This window comes from Hirundo rustica, chromosome 4, assembly GCF_015227805.2.
Source record: "Hirundo rustica isolate bHirRus1 chromosome 4, bHirRus1.pri.v3, whole genome shotgun sequence".
In the NCBI taxonomy this organism is placed as follows: Eukaryota; Metazoa; Chordata; class Aves; order Passeriformes; family Hirundinidae; genus Hirundo; species Hirundo rustica.
In genome coordinates, this window is record NC_053453.1 from 13,237,798 (window position 1) to 13,257,524 (window position 19,727).

At 37.3% G+C, this 19,727-nt stretch overlaps 1 protein-coding gene across 4 annotated transcripts in view; it reads right to left on the reverse strand.

Moving 5' to 3' along the window:
- The window catches only part of ATXN7L1 (ataxin 7 like 1), a 111,958-nt gene that overhangs the window by 71,509 nt on the left and 20,722 nt on the right, over positions 1-19,727 (reverse strand). For 2 of the 4 annotated variants that reach the window (XM_040061900.2, XM_040061901.2), the window contains exon 3: positions 2,520-2,624. The exons of the other annotated variants lie outside the window; for them this stretch is intronic. In XM_040061900.2, coding sequence (XP_039917834.1) covers positions 2,520-2,624 — 105 coding nt within the window. The remainder of the gene's footprint in view (positions 1-2,519; positions 2,625-19,727) is intronic. 4 annotated transcript variants of the gene reach the window in all.

The following is a 19,727-nucleotide window of genomic DNA, read 5'->3' on the forward strand; positions in this document are numbered from 1 at the left end:
CAAGCATTCTGCTGCATCCTCTAATTAAAGAAAGTCTGATCAACCAAAATGAATGTGTTTGAAGGTGATAAAACTCTAAATAGAACAGAAAATTAAATAATCCTGCTTCACAGAAGAGCTCTGCACAGCCAGAATCAATGTCTCAAATGAGGCCTTGTCCAGACCTTTCTCAATGGACTACTGGGACAATAACACATCCAGCAAAAAATTACTCAACCACAAGCAGTTCATGATGTGTTTTCTAATGAGATATTTCTATCATTTTCCAGCCAGACAATGCAATTACAGATCAATTAATAACATCTCAGTGTAGCTCTTCTTTAAATCTTACTCATTTCTAATGAAAATAACAATAAATTAGTAGATGCATTTCACATATATAATATGGAGTACTTTTAACAGATTAATTTTTTGAAAATAAGTTATTAGTTTCTAGAGACTCTGAAGAAACATTCTATCATCTAAAACTTCTTTTATATGGTTTTAGTACATTGCCTTTACTGTTTCTTTCTTAAAACAAAAAAGTTTATTTATATGTTTAAAGCCCTTTCACAGGCCTTTCAGCAATATTCTAGTATACCTTTCCTGAAACAAGTCTGACTAGATTAAGTACAATCTTCCAGACCTTTGGTCAATTATTTTCAGTACTCTCTGGGGTTTTTTAACACAGTCCAGTTTTTTTCCCCAAGTCTTTATTGACCTTAGACTCTTAAACCAAACAATTCAGAACTTAACATTCAATCACCCAGTGTAAAAGGATTGCTACAATGAAGATGAAGGGAACAGTAAAAATAATGGAGTAATGGAGAAAAGACAGTAACTCATGGGATATTTGTAGTTTACACGCATTACACTAACACTGATGGCAACGCATTGCTTAGAAAGAGCACAAAAATCCTTTCTAACACAGAGGAATTTACTCTCATCTAGAAGTAACATCACTCTGTGTGCCTACAACCTGAAAACAGGAGCAACTTTCACCCTGCTCACCAAACCATGTTAATGCCCAGCAAAGAGCACAGCCATGGAAGGCTGTCCCACAGGTTCTCCTGTCCTGAAGCACATTTTATCGATGCATGAGTTCAATGTTTATGTACCCACTGTACCTACAACCACAAGCTTTTCTGGTACCCACTGAAAGAATCATAAGATACCTGAAGCTGGGCAGAAAGGAGCCATATAAGACTAAGGGCAAGAAACAACTTTTGAAAAAAAAAGAGCAGGATGGCTTGTTAACACACTAAAATCAACACCTGCCCCCACCATTAAATTAATAAGCTCTTTTCCCCTAAAAATACTTCTAGATCTTTTCTCACTCACTGGATAGAAAGCTGTATTTCACTCTAACCATTTTTGCACAATTATTTCAATCTTGGTGGCAAGTCTTAGAACTGCTTCCTAACATGACTGCAGTTGCTCCTGGTTTGGTGTTAGCAGTCTATCCATACAAATACAACCCAGGATTTTGGTAATATGTCTTTAAAAGTAAATAAATAATTTTTCTGTCCGTCCCACTTATATTTTTGCATTACTGAGTTGCCTTGTTGCCAAAAAGACTAAAAGAAGTACAGGATTTGTGAAGTTGATATGTATTTAGAAAAGTAAAATCTTGCTGGGCTATTATTTTTCTTAATTAATATATTTAATAGATTCCATCTTCAGTAGTAGCTGCCTTCCATTATTATGCAACCAAATGAAAATTATTTTGATTAAACTAGATTTTATTAAACCTCATAAAAAGCTAGCTATTCCAATCACTCTTTGCATACCTATAAAAAATAATAAAACAATAAAACAAATCACCACAGAAACAAATCACTGGACAAATAACAAATAAACCACTAGATAAGCAGTAAATAAACCAGACCTTGGGATGAAGTTTTTCAGAAATAATTGAAAGTAGTTTGTTAATCAATACCAAAAATTTCTAACTGGATTCATTCTACTTTCAAACAGTCAAGATAGAAATCATTATCTTGTTATTGCCATACTAACTAAGAAATTAATATAGGCATATGCTTCTCGAGACTCTCTTGATAAATGTTAATTTAAGAAATGCATTTCAAAATGCCAATTTTGTAAAAAATTAAACCTTATGATAAGTATAAGAAGATACCCTATATATAGTTACACATGAATCCCATCAGAAAACAATCCACAACATCCAACTTCTGGTTAATGTAGATCAGCATCATAAACCTCAGTTTGCAGCTTTGATAAAAGATTAGGTCATAATAGTTTTAGCCTAGCTAGTCTCTAACTAACAGAATTTATTTGCTGTAACAGTTTAATTTAGTGTAACAAGTTCAACTTGAAAAGGTTAGCTTCCAGAACAACAAATTTGACTTCCTCTAAAGGAAATATGCTTATTTGAAGGCATTGCTGGTATTTTCTGTGGAAAGAACACAAAATAACCAGAAAAGTCTGTTTGCAACGCCTCCGTTATTGTATGCAATGATTCTTAAGAGAGCCATACGCCAGTTTGGCACTGTAATTCAGGAAAGAAAACATTCACTTACCGCAGTGTGACTGGAAAACCTGTGGCTTGACTACCTGATTGCAGATATTGCACACTACAAGATAGAAATCATCATGAGCTGGATAATGGCCAAATAAGTGCATATCTGTGGGAAAGTTAAAAATATATACAAGAATTAGAAGTTATGCTTTAAATATATATTAAGAAAAAAAATTGAAAATACTGTAGGGCCATTACTGTTATATTAATTTACACAAAGTAAATGCATATATTGCTCCAGACGAGCTTCTTACTATGTTCAAGAGATTTTTTTTTCCCTCTTTTGTTTTCAAGGTCCTGTACTAATGCTGCAGTCTCATCCCTCAGTCTGAGTCAGAGCACAGACAGCAACACCTTTTCTTGACACTCACTGCCAAGAAGTGGAATAAGCATTTCTGTACTGGTCAAATGTTGAAACAGTAAAGGAATATTTTTTTTAAATCTTTGCCTAAAGATCCTTACTGAAAACATGTTGCACAGGTTATGCTCTATCTTACAATATTCTAAGCTTGACTATAAGTTGCTTGAGAAAGGCTCCTGCTTAAAAGCTAGTTATAGTAAGGTCAAGGATCCTACAGCTTAAAACACAGCCAGGAATGCCATGCCACACGAAATTTCTGACTCTGTGCAAATGCCTTTCCTTAGTTCCACCACCCTGCGGTTTGTCCCCAGCAAATACTCTGGGAAGAGACAAAGTTGGTTAATGAGGTATTTCTTGGTGATGGTATGAGGAATTTAATGAAATCCAAAGACAGGTACAGTCAGATGATGATTTGCCCCTCTCAGCTGAAACACATAATGCAATACATGCATTCTTAAGCCATTACAAACAGAGTAAACCAGGCTTAAATTACTAACTAAAGGCCTCAGAACTCTAACATTACAAGTGAGGTAACCTGTTCTACTCTTTGTTGCTACAACTTCAGAACAAGCACACACACACATACATCACAGCTCAGCTTGGAGGACAGAAACTCCAGTCACTTTTATGCATTTCAGTGGGATCATGTCACCAAACCCAGTGTTGCTAATGAATGTGTTGCTGCATTAATAACCCCATGCCAAGTAGTGGCCCCACAGATCACACTACCTCTCAAATTATAAAAATAAAAATGTTGTAAGTTTCAGTGTTATTCAGGAGCATCTTTTAGTGCCTTTTAAACAGGAGGAAAATCAAGAGAACAAACATGTACAACAGCAGCTGTGCTTGATAAAGATCAACAACTAAATCCTCCTTCTCCAGTAAGTAATGTGTTTCTAAAAAATAGTTATTTCTTTTATAAACTGATTCAATCCACTAGTTCTTAACTAAAGCAATTATTTTGGCCCTAGAACTACTTTCATAAGTAATTCTGCCATGGCCTCTGGCACTGTAGGTAGTATCACTGCCTATGATGGCAGTGCTTGGCACAATGAAGTATAAAATGTCTTCAGTTCCCAAGAAGCCCAGAGGAACCGGGCATCACCTCTCACGGTAATATAGGCACAGGTAGATCCAAAGAGGCTCATTCAAGAATTCTTGGGCACAAACCAGCCCCACCACGCTGCAGGTATTTCATAGCATGATATGATGTGCATTGTTCCTTCATCCACTGAAAACCAAAACCTTTTCTTTTTGTTACTGCTTGTACCAGGCAATGAAATCCAGTTGAAAGGTTAACCAGCCACGACACCTTTGCTGGTCTTGCACTAACCAAGCCTTCATAAGCAGTACAGCCAGATGAATGAAATCAACACACTCAGCCTAAATTTGAGACTGCCAGTGGCGAGGCATAAACTCCTTTGGTGTAATTAGTTTTAGTACTGGTGAAGCCAGAAGTACAAAGTTAGGTTCAATCAAAACTTCCTTACTGGTAAAACAAATAAACAAAAATCTAAGCAGGCACTAAACCAGGCCTTTTTATTCTATTTATTGTTTTAATATGATAATTCAGTGATGATGAAAATTATTTTACACTGGCAATTCTTAGCGGGATAGCTTGGATCAGAACGTACAGATTTCCAATAACAGCACTGCAAGTTCCACAGAAAGGAGTATTTCTTCTGGGTATGATTTGAAAAGTCAAAGTCTCAGCTCAAAAGCATGCATTTAATTACAGTAATGAAACATGTTTAAAATGGTTAAAACATCTCAAAATTTTTTTTTCTGTTGTTTGAAAGGTATGGTGACAATTTTCTTATGAAAACATAGAGACTTTGCCCTTCACAAACGGAAAAGTTACAACTGCTTCCCAGTTTAAAATTCCTTAACTTCATTTAACCTTCGCAAGGCTGTATCCTAACCTTTAAAACAGCTCTGAGGTGTCTAAAGTTTGGCTGAGTTTTTATGATTTCTGGCTGCAGGGCGTAACTTATAAAAAACATAAGGTATTAATACTGGTGAAAATCATTTTAGGACATAGGTGGGAAAAGGAATCAGGTTAGTTCACAGGATCACAAACCCTTTTCATCAGGCACTGCCAAGGAGACAGAGCAGTGAAGGAAAACTCCTGTGAGCTTGCTCCACTCCCCTGGCAAACACCACTGCACCTAACAAGTAAATAGCACCACTTGAGGGATTTTTTTTTTTCCATATTCCATATGGGTTGATACACAAAGAAACTGCACAGACACATAGGAGAACACACCAAAATGCTGCTGTGAGATGCACAGCATCAAAAGGATGCACAGATGCAGAGTAAGTGTCATCCTGAAGCAGCATTTTGGAAGTTTTTTTCATTTTGCAGGTGCCTAGAAATAGCCCAGTGGAGGTACAAGAGTGCACTGTAAATGTGAGTCTCCTGTAGGAAGTTATCAGCCCCCTCTCAAAAGTCCACTTAAAATAATCCAAGAACCTCAAGGACACAAGACTGCAGGTTGAAAATAAGAATCACAGCACACTAATACTGTTATTATTGAATCAGAACGGATGAAAAACTTAAACACCATCTTTCAGGCTTTTAAGATTCCTTGAAACTCTCACTATGCAGGAGTTCTTAAGAAAGAAAATTCTGTAAGTCCAAGCAGGTTCAACTACCTCTCTTAGTTTATTCATGGGAACCAGACTGGCACAAATCTGTTTTCATTATTAAATTCATGATTTGTAATTATATAAATTACTTTTCAATTGAAATTGCACAACATATTAATATTGTCTCATTACAGAGTCCAACTGGGGATACACTTTATTAGATGTAATAATACCACAAGTGCAATCCAGATCAGAGAATTTACAATGAATATAGCAAGGAACATTTGAAATTTAAAAGTAAGTAAAAAAGATAAACAGCTACATATCTTTTCATACAGGTTTTTCTGGTTTTAATAAGAATAGTTCAGTGCTACCATGTCCTACTCAAAGTAACCAAGACTGAAAGATTATTTTAGACACTGGTATCATTCTTAGATCAGATTGCAGCCATCTGACAATTTAGACCTTGTGTGTGCAACAAAAAAAGACAATGGCCTCTCCAAACAAAAAACTGTCTTCTAAAGGCAATAATCACATCTCCCGGCCTGCTTAGTCAGAAGCAATGGTGATAAGCTTTTCAGAGAAGATTACTTTAGAGACATGTTTTCTTTCTCAAAAGTCAGCTCAGGAAAGACCACTGAAAAAGACAGATGATAACTATTCAATAAGGTGAGTGGCTATCAAATGGTACTGAAATAATTATCAAGGTACAAAGAGAATAAGGAGGGACACGAAAGCAACTGCAAAGAATATTTATTTTCTACCAAAAACTGCCTACCCCCTTAAAGTGAAACAGTGACCACAGTGTGCACGACTCAGCACACACTGGCATGGTGAGCTGCTTGTGCCCTCTGCGTTAATACAGAGCCACAAGTGTGAGACAGAAAGAGCTGCCCAGCCCTTCTTCAAGGTAAAAGCACTCCATAGCCCCCAGCATGGTCAACTCATTTTACTGGAAGTACACTCTCGATGGCAAAAAGAAGAGATAGCTTAGTTTTCAGTACCCACACACTTCCCAAAAGGGCCATCCATCCACACATACCTCACTCCTTGCAGTACTGAATCGTCATCTCCTCAAAATGAAACACAACTGACACAGCCATGCCCATGGATACTGTACAGTGACAAAAGCCTGCTTGAAAATGAGCTGCTGAACTAACAGGATGCAAAAGCAGCCCATATCAGGGGAATGATGCTCTATATAGTTGCAACTCTGAGACAGTGAATGCTGATTGTTTGAAATTACTTTTATAGATTAAAATCTTAAAATATTACTTTGTGTACACTTCGCTGCGGCACTTGAAAAATGAATACAACTTTTGTCTGTAGCTTTTATATTACTAACATTTGCAAATAAAAAGAGAGCCGTAGCCATATGACGTTGTCTTGTAAGACATCAATTTGGTGAAATGTGCATTAAGAACACAAATACCATAGAAAAAATAGAAAAAGTTGTTTCTGCAAATTGTGGTACAAACACAAAAATTCAGGTGTCAAATCAGACTTTTTATCTTCTCCAACAACACACAGAAAAGAATTATTTTTAGTAACAATCAAAGGCAGATGACTTATATGAAGTTCCCTCTCTATTATAATCATTTACATCCTGCTGTATAATAAAACACAAGCTGGAAATAATCTAAAACATTCCTCCACTGCAGAATTAAGGTTGTCAAACAGTAAGACCTCACAGTATTGTGTGGGAAATCAAGTTTTAATGATGATATTTTGCTATAAATTATACACACTTTAAATGTTCACTTATATATCTTTTGCTCCACTAAATATACCCACAAAGCCTGCTTTGAAAAATATTGGTGATGTTTATGTGCTGAGAGAGAACAGGAGTGAGGAGGGGAGGAGAAAGACTATTCAAGACACATTGCACATTGGTTTAAAATTAAAAAAGAAAAGCTAAATAAAAAAGCAATGGCAAAAATGGCAATGGACAAAACTAAATACATGTGAATTCTTCCAGCTCCTGGAGCTACACATTTTTAAACTCTATGTTTAGAACTGTGCCCAATAATTCTCTCTTGTTCCACAGAAGCAACAAATCTGTACATTGTTCAAGAACTTGAGTAATGTACAAAATCTTTCAGTGCAGTAGATTACTTCTACATTTGAGATTACTTTAAAAACCAAGCAATTTGAACGGTGAATTGAAACTTGAAACTGAAACAATAAAAAGGCAATCTTCAGAGCACTATTCAGACAGCAGTTAAACATGCTTGCATAGAGAGGTTGGTCTTATCATAGAAATAAATGTCACACTCTCCATTTAACATGAGCTTATTCTCTCCCCTGAGTGCAGTTTTCCTCTCTTACAAAAAAACCCAGTAAGTCACTTCAGTAATTAGTTCACCAGTATAAATTGCATTTTACCCCTGAAAATGTCAGTCACAGTTGCAAATTAATCACAGAATGATTTAAGCTGAAAGAGATTGCTGGATGTCCTTTACTCCAAGATCCTGCTGAAATTGTGGCTTAGGGTCAGAACCACAAAGTAATGCTCAAGATCATTTCTTTTCTGATGGAAAAATGCAGGTCATGGTTAAAGCAATCATAAAGTTGAGGAAAAAATAAAATTAAAATCTTCAGGACAGAACTAACACAAGAAAAAACACAACTGTCCTAAGTCTTGACTGATGCCTTTCAGGTGCTAATACAAGGAGCTTACGATTCTGCAGGCTAAAAAGTCAAGTAAGAAAGAAAATCAATGAGAAGAAAACATAAATACTGGAACAGAAATAATAAATAAAACATGACCTTGATTAAAAAACAAAACAAAACAAAACAAAAAACCACACCACCAGAAAAAGCAGCACATAGACTTAAGTGTCAGTGTGGTAGTGAGTCAAGGTCATGACACCTTTAAACCAGTCCAGCGTGGTTGAATGGTATGCTGCCTCCCAGGTTAGAGCAATCATGAGAACGGTGGCAATCCTAAAGAATGCTGGGAATAGTTCATTAATTATAGTGCAAACAATAAATACCACCCTCAGTGACGCAGAAAGACTTTGTACTCCACTGCCTTATCTAGGCATTATGAAATGGTACTGAGGATGGAAACGGTGCCTTCCATTCCCAAAGATCCATCACAAAAGAAAAAACAAGAGTTCATAATAGGGAACCAATGATCTAAACAAATATTGTGGATTAACCATATCTGAATATCTGTTTGGAAGGGATTATAAAGTAAACTATGCAACACTGACATTACTATTTTACATAAGACACGACATATCAATAAAGACAAGAATGAAATAAGCACGGGAAAACGTGACAGTGTTGTTCTTCCATAATTCTGAAGGCTTTTATGTAATTATGTAGGCTATTTGCCATCCTAGTCTAAGGTAATTTGGCAATAAAGGACCAGAATTGCCTGGGCTACCAGATTAACATACCACAAGAATACTGGAAAACGCAAAACTCACACGTCGAAAAGCATGCTGCATTCCTGTGACACCAAGAAATCTCAGCTTTTCATGTCTAGACACCTAGAGGATAAGACAATACCTAAAGTAAGTTTTTCCTCCTTGAAAAACCTACTTTTAAAAACTTCCTCATATGGAGGCACAGGGCCCCTGAGCTCCTGAGGTAAGAAGAAGATAGCTCACCTTCTTACGGAACCTTTATTTCACTCTCTGTACAACTCAGAATTTAAACCGATCAAAGTTTGGCACTGGTATGATCCTTCTGGACTCCCAGCTTCATATTCCTGCCCCTCCCATGTGCTTGTACCATCAATTAACTGATTACACAAGGAGTCAAATTCAAGCCAACTCTGAATCAGGAGCAAAGCAAATATGAAGAAGGGCAGAACAAAACAGGAAAAGGTTTTCTGACAGTTTGATTCCATAAGCTGCCCCACTACAGAACCTCATGAATGCTACCATCAGTGTGAAGGGGAATGAAATGCAGAGCCCAGAACTGGACAGCAGGAGGGCCAACAGGACCAAGATCAGTACACACTGCAGTGGAGCAGTGGTGCCTCTCTAGATTATGCTGAAATCCATCAGACAGCTATCTGTGCAATATTAAAGGAAGACACTTAGCTCCAAATGAAGCTTTGTAAAAATACTTGTCTCTCAGCTAAAAATAGCAGTAAATGTATTTATTAATTTGTAACACATAAAAAGATGCAGAAACATTGCATTGTGCTTGTGTGGCAAGGTTTTGGAAGTGGGGGGAGCTGGAGAGGCGATTTCTCTGAGAAGCTGCCAAAAGCTTCCCGCATGTCTGACAGAACCAGTGCCAGCCAGTTCCAAGTCAGACCTGCCACTGGTCAAGGCTGAGCCCATCAGCACATCAATGCCTCAGTAATAACATATTGAAGAAGACAAAAAAAGTTACTGTGCAGAAGCAATTGTGGACAGAGAATAGAGATGTAGAGAATACGTAAGAGAAACAGCCCTGCAGACATCATGGTCAGTGAAGGAAGGGGAAGAAGTGCTCCAGGTACTGGAGCTGAGATTCCTCTGCAGACCCTGTTGAAGACTGGCCTGTTTCACCATAGAGGTCCATGGGGGAGCAGAGATCCACCTGCAGCCCATGGAGGACCCCACACTGGAGCAGGTGGATGCCCAAAAGGAGGCTGTGACTCCATGGAAGGCCTGTGCTGCAGCAAGCTCTTGGCAGGGTCTGTGGCCCCATGGAAAGAAAAGCCTGTGCTAGAACGGGTTTGCTGGCTGGGCTTGTGACCCCACTAGAGCATCCCGTTCTTGTAGGACTGCACCCTGTGGAAAGGGACACACACTGGAACAGTTAATGAATAACTATTGTCTGCAGGAAGGACTCACGTTGGAGAAGGGAGTGGAGGATTGTCTCAAATGGGAGAGACCTACACTGGAGCAGGGGAAGGACTCCTCTCCCTGAGGAAGCAGTGGCAGAAGCCATATGTAATGAACCACAACCCCCATTCTTTGTCTCCCTGTGCTGCTGGGTGGAAAGGAGATAGAGAATTGGGAATGATATTAAGCCTGGGAAGCAGGAGGAAATGGGGGGGAAGGTGTTTTTATGATTTGTTTTACTGCTCACTACCCTGCTTTGACTTTGACTGGTAATAAATTCAGCTAATTTTTCTAAGTCAAGTCTGTTTCAACTGCAACAGTACATGGTGAGTGACCTCTCTGCCCTTATCTCAAGCCATGAGCCTTCGGTTATATTTTCTCTCCCCTGTCCATCTGAGAAGGGTAGTGACAGAGTGGCCTTGGTGGGTAACTGCCTCTAGCTAGGGTCCAAGCACTGCAAGTGTATCTCCTTTGACATAATTCCTTATGTTTTTAACACTTCCCATTACTGAACTAATCTTTAAAATTAGACTCTCATTTTGCCATTTAACTTTTCAGTTATTTTGTGTAAAGTAACTAGAAAGGGTAACTTTTACATTACCAATTTATGAACACAGGGACTTTCCTTCCTGCCCTTCAGTTAAAGAACCTCTCCATCTCACACATAAAGGGTGCAGGTACTCAGAAACCAATGTACATTTAAGAGAGGAGGTTTTAAGCCACTGAGGTGTGTTTGGATGACTACGAGAAATTTAGTTACCGCTTTCTTTTTACTTTTTTTTACCATCAGAGTTTAAACTAAGGGCAAATACAACAACAAAAGTTCCTAAAATACATTAATAAATATTAGTGAACATTTGCATTTGGACGCTGCAGCTCAGGGCTGGAGTGACAGGGGATGGCACTGGAAAAGATCAGCTAGAGCAAAGACAGCCCATTCACCAACTTGGCAATACTCTGCACTGACCCCTCTCTTGCAAGTCTGCATGGAAGAATTTAGAGATGGGAACAGGGCTGCAAAGCGAGACAAAATACAATTCAGTAGGGTGAAAGACAGCAAAACCAATGTTTGTAATTGAAATGGACATCAGTCAATTACACAGTATCTAGTTTTCAGTAAGGTGTTATTGTAACAACTCCAATAATATCTACAAAATTGTTAACTGTTCTTAGATTTTACTTTAATTATTAGTTTGTACTTTAGGGAAATTATCTAAAGGAGCTTCTTTCTCAGGAACCAGGATTTTGAATTGCCTTCTATTTTACATACAACAACACATTTCAGGAACTATAGCAACTGCTTATGAAGTTTTTATTATAAATCTATACAAAGTCAATACCCAGAAGAAAGTCCTGCTATATTGTAAAATAGATACCAGTTAAACATATTAAGATCCAAGGGCATAAACAAATAAAAACTAAACAAACAAAAATTCTGAAACAAAAACAACTTTTCCACAAATCAGTTACCAAATATGCCTCAAAAATCTAGGTGAGCTAAATAGGCTTTTAATGTGTTCAAAATCAAGCTAGAAGAGTAATGTAAATGTAAACAGTATCTTCAAACAACAGGTTAACGTTTAGATCTGGCTTTCGGGATTTAAGGAGATGTGTGCCACTAAATATCTTTATTTTCCCAACCAGATACATTTAGTCTAATTAAAGATATCACCTCCACCTACAAATTTCATCTTGCTTAGGTCTGGAAATCTTCAGGACAGCAATAGTATAATCAAATGACAGCAAAAATTAAATTACTGAGGGCAAGGAACAAAAAGACACATTATTTATAAGGATCTAGACTACGTACTCCATATCCAGAAGAAGAGGTGACATTCCATCTGTAGAACATATAGCACAACTGTCCCCAGACTTGTGAGTATGGAAAGCATGGCAAAGAGCTGATCAGAGACTTTCTAACCCTGCAGATACAGCGGATTTCTCTTAGATCTCACATATATCACTATCAAAGACCTCGGAGAGTGAGCATGGCCGCACACAGGTGTGCATACAAGGAATAGGGAATGTGCAGGAAAATCACCAATCTCTACATTAGAATTCTGATTTCTTAACATCCCACGGGCAGACATAAGGGGAGGAACAGCTGGAAATCATCTTCTCTCATAATTCAAAGTGAACGTCTTGCACCTTGACTAGGCAGTCTCCAGAAACCCCCATATAGCAACAGAACAATTCTTTCTTTCTTTCTCAAGTATGTATCAAGAGAAGTCTCACTGCAAATGAGACTTGTCAGCACCCTTTACGGATGATGGCACTAAATTTCAGCTCAGATTGATGTACAGCTCTCTGGAATCAGACATTTGACCTTTAGCAACAGTTAGAGGGTTGCACCACATCCATACTTTCTGCAGCAGGTGGACTCTGACAACTTCTATGCTGGGAAAATACACCTTGACACAGGAAGAGACGTCATCTGCAACTTAACTACAATAATTAATAGAAATACACAGCGTTTCAGCTTTTGATTTTTCTGCATGAAGATGATTAAGCTTTCTGATACATAGCCAACTAAACTAAACAGGTATAGAAATATCATGAACACAGTGGTCCTGCAGAAGCAGTAAGATGAAGATCTGGAGATACCAAATGCTGGCTGACAAAGAATCAAAATAATTTAATAATCCATCTGTAAACTTCACAACAGTACCTCTGTACTATGCATCATCTTTAGAGTGAGTGGTTTTTCCTTATTTTCCCCACTTCCCTCACAGCTTCAATGATTTTATATTAAGCGTACAAATGATCCAAAAAATAAAGTTTGAAAGAAAAATAACTTTCTGACATTTACCAGAATTTTTTTTTTTAAATTAAGGACTGTTGAACATGTCATATTAGGCACTACTAATAGTCATATTAGGGATCACTGATTTTGCAGCAAAACGACAGAAATGTTTTAAATACAATTAGTTTGCAATACTTTTACTACTCCAAACATTTGGAGGGCTAGTAATAAAATACTACAATGATAGCAGGTTTTCCTCTTTCATTTTCTTGTCAATGCACACTAAGAAAAAGTTATCTATGCAGTAAAACAGTCCTAGAGAAAAATCCCAAGGCCAAAAAACCCCCTCCAGTCCTATTTCTTCTGTGCAGACTGCCATGAAACAGATTTTAATCCTCCAACTGGTGTTTCCTTCATAAACTCTCAGCAAGACACAACTGGCACTCACACACTAGCCTGCAAAGCTGTATTATCTTCTGCAGAAGAGTGACTCTGCTTTAAGGCAGTACAACTGGACTGAAGGAGAGAGCTGGCTTAATTCCTGGCTCCCAAACAACATTCTTACATGACCCTGATTAGATTTTTCTGTGCCTCAGTATCCCATCTCTAAAATCAGGATAATATGCTCTTTGTCTGCCCTGCCTGTTTAGATTGCAGCCTTTCAGTATTCTCTTACTATTTGTCCATACACTAGGACCACAATGGGGCCCTTCATTTTGGCTGGGACCTCACTATGACAATAGAACAAGCAACAAATAAGATAACTTGCAGTGTGTTTTAGAAGCAGTGTGTGACAATCTTGACAGAAATTCTGATTTTCTTATTAAGGACATAAGTTATTAAAGACTAAAGAAAATCTTATAAAAATGAAATTTTCATAGCTTTCTAGGCTACCTCTTTAATATTTTTATTACTATTACTATTATTAAAAATAAAATAGCATTATCAGAAAAATATCTCTCAGAAAATGACCAATTTTTATAGTAGGGAAAACAGTGAGTAAATGAGCAAATAAACATTGAGAAAAATAAAATCATTAATTTCACCTATGTAATTTTACAAAATGCTACATATTTCATTGATTTTTACTTCTCCCTACAACAAGGGCCAAGGCCAAGAACATCTTTTAACTCTCTTCTCACCCAAGATAGAAAGTGTCTGCTCATTCTTATTCAACACTGGATATTAAATGGAAAAGTATTGTCTAAAAGAACTGTCTAAAAGGACACAAATAATTCTTATAACAATTCTCTGGATTTTTTCTGTATTGCCTCCTATACCTATAACAGCATCTCTTTTCCAGAATATTGCCTCTCATGTAACTCAACTCTCCAAAGAAAGTTACTTTCAGACAGACTTTCAATAACATCATCTTTTTCCTTCACACAGTTCCAAATGAAAAGGATTTAGTTCTCATTCTTGTTGGCATACAGATCAAGGTACTGCTTAAAGTGTTCAGCTGTGGGATTTTTTCAGTTAGAGGACTTTATGCCAGGGAAAAATACATGAGAAAAAATATTAATGAATAACAGGAGGTGGAAACATGAATGAGAAACTTTCTAACCAAAGTCCAAACATACAAAATATCTACCCCAAGGCCACACAGTAAAAAAATTCCTACAAATTGAAGAGCAACATATAGTTCAACTATCACACAACTCCAGAAAACAGCTCTCATTCTAAGAATTCTGGTCTCAAGGGAGTAATTATCTTTGCAAGTGCAATCAGTCAAGTACTTGTATTGTCTGAAGAAGCATACATCCATCATCAGCTCTTACACTCAGATTTATATAGTACACTTTCATGCACACCACAAATATTTCCCAGGATAGGAATATGCTCCTACTGGTTGAACATGTTGCCCACAAACAAGTGAGGCAATGCAGCATTCTGTGCTGGCACAGCAGTCTTGTCCTTATTGCAGGAGGTAAAAGCAGTCTTGCTTTAACTGAGTCTGTGATGAGAGCCTGCTGCACACCTCCAGGAGTGTTCTTACCTCTAACAGACACAACCCTTAAAGAACATGGACATGAAGAGCTCAGGTCAATACAAGTCTGCATGCCACCAAAGTGTCCATCAAATCCTCAGTAAGAACATATTAAAGAATATATACACACTGCATTCAGAGGTATTCCGTTCCTTTCACCTCCCTCCTTCCTCCAGGAGTGCTATTAACAGTTTCTTAAAGGTGCAGGATCAATCACAATTTAAAGCCACAAAATAAAGCTTTGCAGTTAAAATGACTGCCCTATAAAGGAGCAAACTCCACTAGCTAGACAAGCTCATGAAATCTGCCACCAGTAAAAATAAGTTTTTTGTTCCCGCATCAAACAAAAAAAGGCCTTAAGAAACCTAAGGAGATTTTATCAACTAAAGAATGAGCAGAAGAAACCCCAAGTATTTTCCCTCTGAAATATAAAGACAGTTCAGTTCTAAAGATCTTCAAAAAATTTACATGCCAAGTCTAAATAAAGTAACCTGCCCATCTAGTAGTACTGAAGAAGCAAAAGAAAGAAATGAAAAGACACACTACTTGTATCTTTCATCAACCTGGTATGTTGCACAGTACCTACTCCTGAGACAAATCATTGGTTTAATATTGTCACTCAAAGGCATGCATGCTAATACAATAAAAGCTATTAATGAGGGCTTTTTTCCTTTTAGTGAAAGAAAGAAGTCGTTTATTAGCTCAATCATGTTATTGTTGTTTCAATTTCTGCCACACTGAATACTGCACAAGTCATATTCTCACCTGCACGTATGTAATACTCACTATCTAACAAGAGAAAAAAAAAAAAAAAAAAAAAAAAAAAAAAAAAAAAAAAAAGCAACACTTGTTTACACGTTCTCTAACAGAGATTTGGGAAAGCTTCAGATGTCTCTGGAGCTGTTTTGTTTGTTTCCCGGATAGGGAAAAAAAGGGGTCTTTTGTGAAACTACTCAAAACATAGAAAGATAACAGTTTTTCCTAATTTTAATCTTAAATACATGACTACTACAAGGATCTTTCCAGCTCACTGTTCTTCACAACAGTAGATCCCTTTCCCCAACTCGGCAGCAGCAATGACTTACTAGTACTCGACTGGTACTTTAAGGGGAAAAGTACCACAAAGTAGCATTTGTTCTTCAAATACCACAAAGTAGCATTTCTAAGACTTCAGAAATCTTTCCCTTTAAAGGAAGACCATTGCAGGTGATCAAGTACCGGCAGGCTGAGTTGAGATGTGCTACACTGATGAAAAAAAAGAGAAGGTTTCAGCTGCATTTGTCCGGGAAGGTAGCGAGCCTCCCTCTCCACGCAGCCGCCAGCCGTCACTCCGTGCAGCAGGTACACTGCAGCTTCATTGCTGCTGACACCTGACTGAAATTAGGATATGAAAGGCTCAGATATTTTTACTGGGCTGCTAAGAGCACCTTAAGAACACACACAAAGAAAACTTCACCAAGATTAAAGCAAGCTGCCGAAAACGGCTCTTCTCAGTGACTGTCTCAGGTTCTTGGCACAAACGTGCAAAAGGTCCCAAACGCTTTCACCAGCACGCAGCTTCCCACATTAACCTCATCCCCCTGAACAGCTCGCTGACATGAGCGGGCCACTTTAACACTTCTGCTGCTGCAGGCTGATGCCTGCCAACTTGGCTTAGAAGCAATCTCCCTTCCAGCATTATACTCTTCTGAGGATTTGGGTGTAGCAAAGCAATTGTTCATTTATTTCTGAGGACTGGGGTGTAGGGAAGCAGTTGCATATTTATTTCATCCAGTATTGAGAGCGTTGTGCTAGCTCTTCAACAACTGAAAAAATACCAACCTACCAGTTCTGTTTAAAGACTGATTCTTCATGTGTTTAGAATCCACATTTTTTTCTTCAAGTCTGCTGTGCCCCCTAGTACTCCATGATTTATCTAATTGTAGGGTCATTGGAACAAGAGGCTTCTTAGATAAAGTTCAAGACACAGCTTTTCAGAGACACTCAGTTCTCTGGCACGTATCTGGCTTCAGCAGTGATAGTGCCTTGAATTGACAGAAGAAAAGGGAGTCAGAGGAGCAAAAATACACTGCCTTGTCTCATGGATTTAAAGTACACTCCAGGATCATCAAGCAATAAAAAGTCATCAAGATGCATGGACAGAGACCACTTAGGAGATATTTTTCACCAATCCTATTTAACAAAAATATCTTCCACATTATCACGAGAAACAAACCTTAACCCCATTTACCTTAACAGTACAGGCCCTTGAAGGGCTGTTACTAATTATTGCATAATCCAACAGACAGGACAGTGGACAAAGGAGGAGTCAAACCCTGCATTCCTCCATCCCCTATGGGGAAAGTTTCCAGACAAATTTCTTGAATTCTTAGTGTCTTTCCCTGTACATCAAGAGGAATTATGTACATTTGTAACTTATAATTAAACACTTCCAAAATTACGAACGAAAAGCATCACACAAGAAAAGAAGTATATCCATTATTATGCACGTTTGAATAAATGCTAACAACTCATTTGCAACTTCATGTGATAATTACAATGGCATAAGTGACAGCTAATTCTTATCACAGCATTTCATCTGGAAAAAAAACATTGGTATTACTACTTTTCCAAAAGACTGAATTAAAAAAAAAACAGCTCCAGGGATTAAAAAAAAAAAAAAAAAAAAAAAAAAAAAGCCTGAATATGGTACAGCAGCCATGCGAGTGAACATCTGTCCACTAAATATTATTTGCATGTTCTCCAAGTAGCAGATCAGAAGCAAACTCTGCTTGCATGAGCTGAAGCTGCTTCAGTGTGAAGAGGTACACACACATTTTGAGGGATGTAACACATCTCAGCACAGGACTGCACTGTGTATGCTGTTGCAGCACCAGAGCTGTAGAAGGTACCAGCCTCAGGAATCTTGCCAGTGGGTTGGTGAGAGATTAATGTGGTGCATGGATTTAATGAAAGGTAATGAAGGGTAATACAACATCAGACAGAATCATTATTCTAATCAAGAGTCTGTGAAATTCTTTGTTAAGGAGTCTAAATACCTGAGTATAGAAAAAACTAACACTAATTAGCACTACCACCCCACTCAATACAGCACAAAGAATGACCATATACATCTGTAAAGTGCATTTTTGGAGTATCATTCACAAAACCTCCAAGTTAGTGATGTGCACTTCTTCAACAATCTCATCGTGGATAGACATGCGAGTTTTATTGAACTGTGTATCTGAATGGCAGACACAACTTGTTAATGTAAACTACCTGTTAATGAAGCTTCTGTGAATGATCTATCCAACTACTCTGCAATTAAATACCATCTTGTTTCCAAGATGATCATAAATATTTTTTCCAACAACTTTCCAACATAAAGGATATTCTGTAGTCATCAGAGCAGAAAGGCTCAATAGTCCATTTTTTTAAGCATTCATCATAGAAAGCCTCTGCCTAAGAAGAACTCTCAAGTCCCAAATAAACTTTCTCACAGAATGTTAAAATACAAAGCACCTTCAAAGATTCTCATATTAGTTTCATACCTCATTTGTTATTTTAAGTCTCCACATTCAAGTGCAGTACATTATTTGATATGTAAAATGTGGTAATTCGACTGTTTAAAACTCCTCTCTCAATTGCAAGCATTAAAGAGTAAAGAATCCTTGTAGTTTATAAAACTGGACTCTTTTTGTTTTGATTATAACAACATGTTTCTGCAACACAAAGAGTCTGCAAGAACTGTGAAAAAAGCACTGACTACAGAGAAGTACATCCTTTGAGTAAGTTACTAGCATACATAGTTACTGCATAGTTACATGATGAAACAATAGAATTAAGGCAGTTTAGAAAACTTACCTATACATTTCTTTACTGATTTAGTAAGTTTTTTACTATCTGAAAAATTATTTTGTAACTTTATTATTCCACCTATATTTGCAATACTTGAAGGATACTTGCAACAGCATTTTAACTACTAAAAATCTTGCAATATCACATTTTTTCAACAAGGTTTCATGTTAGTGAAAAAGAGACTTGTTTTTTTCTGCCTGATTGTATCATCCTAAACTCTTCATAAACACAAATTAGAACTTGCTAATTACTACTTTGCTATTCTTTCATCATTTAAGTGAAAGCAGTCTCTTTTTCATGCACCAGCTGAATTTTACATTTAACACTAGCAAAGTCATCAGCTATTAAATTCAACATCAATACACTAATGTTTTCAGTAGAAAACACAGGCATAACTAAGATTTAACTCTGGATTCAAAATTTTTGTCTATATCTCCACATACATAAAGTGGGAATATTGAGTTTCATCTCAGAATTATATTTTACAGGAAGGAGAATATTGCAACTATTTCCCACTTAAGTTTAGACACTGACCACCTGGTCATTCACAATTAATTTATTCTGTGTATCAACAGGGTAGCTACCAGAAATTAACAGATGACTGCCCTTGTCAGCAGCCATGAAAAAGAAATTGTAATACCATAAAAATCACTAGTAATCGTTCATGCCCAGTTAATTATAAAAAATGCCCCACTTCTTATTAAAATAACATACTCACAGCTAGCTCACAATCACTGTTTACATTCCAAATGCTTCACAACTGCATGTTTCAATAACTCTACAAGGACTTTCCTCTATGGAAACCGAGCATTACAAAATGTCAAACTTGTTGCAAAACTGCTGATGAAATTGTGAATAAAATCATCTCTACTAAAATTCCACCAAAGGATATGCTAAAA